The sequence below is a fragment of the Fukomys damarensis genome, unplaced genomic scaffold, assembly GCF_012274545.1.
Source record: "Fukomys damarensis isolate Sample0158 unplaced genomic scaffold, DMR_v1.0_HiC HiC_scaffold_24, whole genome shotgun sequence".
NCBI lineage: Eukaryota > Metazoa > Chordata > Mammalia > Rodentia > Bathyergidae > Fukomys > Fukomys damarensis.
The window spans coordinates 126,076-129,872 of record NW_022900936.1 but is presented as its reverse complement, the minus strand read 5'-3'; the positions used below and the strand labels follow the sequence as shown (position 1 = coordinate 129,872).

The 3,797-nt window shown below is 36.8% G+C and overlaps 1 protein-coding gene across 1 annotated transcript in view; it reads right to left on the bottom strand.

Moving 5' to 3' along the window:
• Positions 1–1,963: 1,963 nt before the first annotated feature.
• The window catches only part of LOC104870678 (zinc finger protein 709-like), an 18,595-nt gene continuing 16,761 nt past the window's right edge, over positions 1,964–3,797 (bottom strand). Inside the window, exon 5 of the mRNA XM_033767986.1 lies at positions 1,964–2,083. Within this exon, the coding sequence (XP_033623877.1) occupies positions 2,048–2,083 (36 nt within the window). The 3' untranslated portion in view covers positions 1,964–2,047. The remainder of the gene's footprint in view (positions 2,084–3,797) is intronic.

Below are 3,797 nucleotides of genomic sequence, written 5' to 3'. Positions count from 1 at the left end.
AAAGGGAACCCAGGAAATCCCAGGGGCATGCCTCTTCCCTTCTGAGGAGGCAGATGGCCGCTCCCTCTGGTGGCACTCAGGTTGAGGCCCAACATGGGCTGTGTCAGTTAACCCTTTCCTTCTTGGCCAATGCACCAAATTGTTTTGGAGGGAATTGGTAAATGACACACAGAGATGCAGAAGTGGGTAAACCAAAAATTTTTTTTACTTTGCTTGCACAGGGTCAGTCACTTGGCACAGGGTCAGGCTGACCCTTTGCTAGAAAAGTAAAATTTATTGTTTGTTTTTTGTGGTACTGGGAATTGAACTCAGGGCCTTGTGCTTGCGAACAAAGCAGGTGGTGGAACCACTGAGCTAAATCCCTGGTCCCTAACTTTGTTGTTTTACCCACTTCTGCATCTTTGTGTGTCATTTACTAGCTCCTTCTGCAACAGTTGAACTAGTTTACGTTCCCATCAATGATGTTGAATGGTCCCTTTATTCCCTGCAGCCTCGTGACTGTTTTTTGAAGTTCTTAGTGCTATGTGCTCTTTCTGGAATAAAGATGCTGTTTCAGTTTTCATTTCTCATTGGGCAAAATGTGAAACATTTCTTATGATATTTTATTGGCAATTTGTACTTCTGAGAAGTGTGTATTCATTTCACTTGCCTGTTTTTCCCAGGTATTGTTACTCTGAAGAGGTGATAGAAGGCATTTTCCAATTCCATATGTTACTTCTTCACTCTGTTGTTTGCTTCCATATCTGTACAGTTTTTGAATTTTATATAATTCTTTGTTTGTTGCATCATCCCACCTTATTTTCTACCAAAACCTCCAGGAACAGTATTGAGAGAACTGATTTTTTTCATGTCTTTATATTCAGACCAAGGAATGTCTGTCTTACTCACATTTCATTATGTTTTAACTTAAGATGCAGGCATATATATGGCTGCTTTGCAAATGAGATTATTTACTGAGCAACAGAAACATGGTTTGCAATAGTGATTTTTTTTTTCCTTTTTGGGGTACCAGGGATAGAACTCAGGATCTTGTGCTTGCAAGGCAGGCATGGTGTTGCTGAGCTAAATCCCTGGCACAATAGTGATTTTTTTATCCTATCATAGGTTTATCTTGTTAACCTAAACTTGTTTCTTTCTTTAGACTTAAAATGCAGTTATAAAGAGGACTGTTTCAGCTTGCTAAGGAATCCAGCTAAGTTGCCCCCCTCCCCTAATCCCAGCTTCAAAACCATGGTCACACTGTCTCAGCCTCTTCTGATGTTGGGACTAAAGGAATGCACCATTGCATTTGGTTTAGACCTCTATACATTAAGTGAGAAACAAACAAACAGATATGCATAGTGGTATTAAAATAATTTTGATACTGGGGAGTAAACGTAGGATTCCCAAATCACTGAGTGACATCTGTAGAACTCCAACATATATTTTGAGGCAGGATCTAAGTTGAATAGGCTGGCCTCAATTTTGTCTTCTTCTCATCTCTGCCTCCTGAATCGCTGGCATTGCAAACCTACATCACCAGGCCCAGCAAGATTTTTTTTCATGGTAAAATAATGGGAAGTTAAGTATGCTCAGGATAAAACATCTTGTAGTATCAACATTCTATCACAAGCTGGAATATCAAATGCACTGCAATATCTTCCTTGTGGGAAGTTGGGAACAGTTGTATGGTGGAAATACTGACACTATAATCTGCAGTATATTATATTCCATTAATCATATCAGATAGTTCAGAAATATTACACAACTGGTGAGTTTATGTGCCTAAGCATAATTAAGAATAGGGTAAGCTATAATGTTCACTGTGTGATGGGTATTTAAAAATGAATTGCTCACTTATGTTTTCATGATAGCATAAGTTTGTAATAATACAACCCCATCAGAAATTGAGCAGTTTTGTACTCAAGAACATTGTAAAAACATCTTACAAAATATTTAAATGTTTAAAAATACAGATACGGATACCAACCGGGACTCATGCACATACCTTGGGACAGTCTGTGTTTGAAGGTATTTGTCACATATATCAAACATCAGGCAGTGGTCCTTAAGAATGTTGACAAATGGCATTGTATGAATTTCTCTAAAATAATAAAACAATCTGAATTATAATTTTGTACATTATTATTAGGTAATAATGACTGAGGTAATAATAATACTCAGGACCTTGTGTTTGCAAGGGAGGCATGATGCCACTGAGCTACATCCCCAGCCCTAGTATATTCCACTTTTTAAAAAACTGATACCTCTCATGAAGCATTTTGCTTCATGCTATTATTTCAGCTTATTAGGTAAAAACAGTAATGATGGCCAGGCATGGTGGTGCTTGCCAGTAATCCCAGCACTTGGGTGGCTAAGGCAGATGATCACCATGAGTTTGAGGCCAGCCTGGATTATACATTTCAGAGAAATTACTATATTTCATGATATCCTTTTGGAGACAAGTTATGGTCCTGCTGGTCTGTGGCAATCAGAAGCTCACAGAACTTTGGGTTATTTTTGGTACATGTGGTGGAAAAATTGCCACCACATTAAAGAGTCATTGCAGTATAACCAAGAAAAGTACAGTTTTGATGGAAAGAAAACAAAATTTTGTGTAAGTTGTATTAGCTCTAATATGAAAGAATAGGCAGAATTATGTACATGATACAGAATATGATGTATCTTGTCACAATGTAAGAAACATAACATGGTAGTCTACAAGTTGTGTGAAAACAAATCAACTTTGTCAAAAACATGTTCTCAGTTCTCTGACAATATGTAACTTAATATAAAATACGGCATCAGATAGAGAGTATCCGATACACACCACAATTTTAAAACAAAGGTAGTGGCAAAATTTTAATAGTTAACAAAATTAACTTTTTTAGTAGTTTATACCTCCCAATTTTATTGTATTGGGTTGTGTGTGTGTGTGTGTGTGTGTGTGTGTGTGTGTGTGTGTGATTCTTTTGAGACAGGGTCTTGCTATATATAGTTTGTGTTGGCCTTGAACTTGAGGCCATCCTCCTGCCTCAGCCTCCCAAGTGCTGGGATTACAGGAATTCCCCACCATGCCTGGGTCTTCCTATTGTAAAGATGAAACAAAAACTGCATAAATATGAACTCTGCTTGAAAGTAAAAAATACATTTCAATTCATCATGATTAATTGAGACACTGTATTAAGCTCAAAGACACACAAAATACCTAATTGTCAACTCAGTATTTTTGTATTAAACACTGCAAATACATTCTCCAGATATTTAAGTGATTTACTAAATACACATAATGTATAGATATATCTGTGACTGTATTTTCTGAAAGTTTTATGTAGAAACATTGACATCAAGCTTTTTGTGTTATTCCTAAAGTTCTCTACTACACAAGAAATTTTCACAGGATTTTCAAAATAGGCTTACATATACAAAATACCTCCCCAGTGAGACTTCTTCCATGTATTTGACAATATATGTGTGTACTGAAAACATGCCCACAGTTTACGTACATATGGTTTCTCCTCATTTTGAGTTATTTTGTCTTTGGAAAACACCTGGAATTCTGAAGGCTTTTTCACATTGCTTACATATAAAGAATTAATGCTGAGTGAATTCTTTCATGTGCTTTACAGCCACTGTCGCTGTTAAGCTTTTCCACATTGCTTACATATATAGCGTTTCTCCTTAGTGTGAATCTTCATGAACTTTACAATGACTTTGTATACTAAAAGGTTTCCCACATTGTTTACATACATATGGTTTCTCCCCAGTGTGATTTCTTTCATGTATTTTACAATAACCTTGTGTGCTAAGCTTTCCCA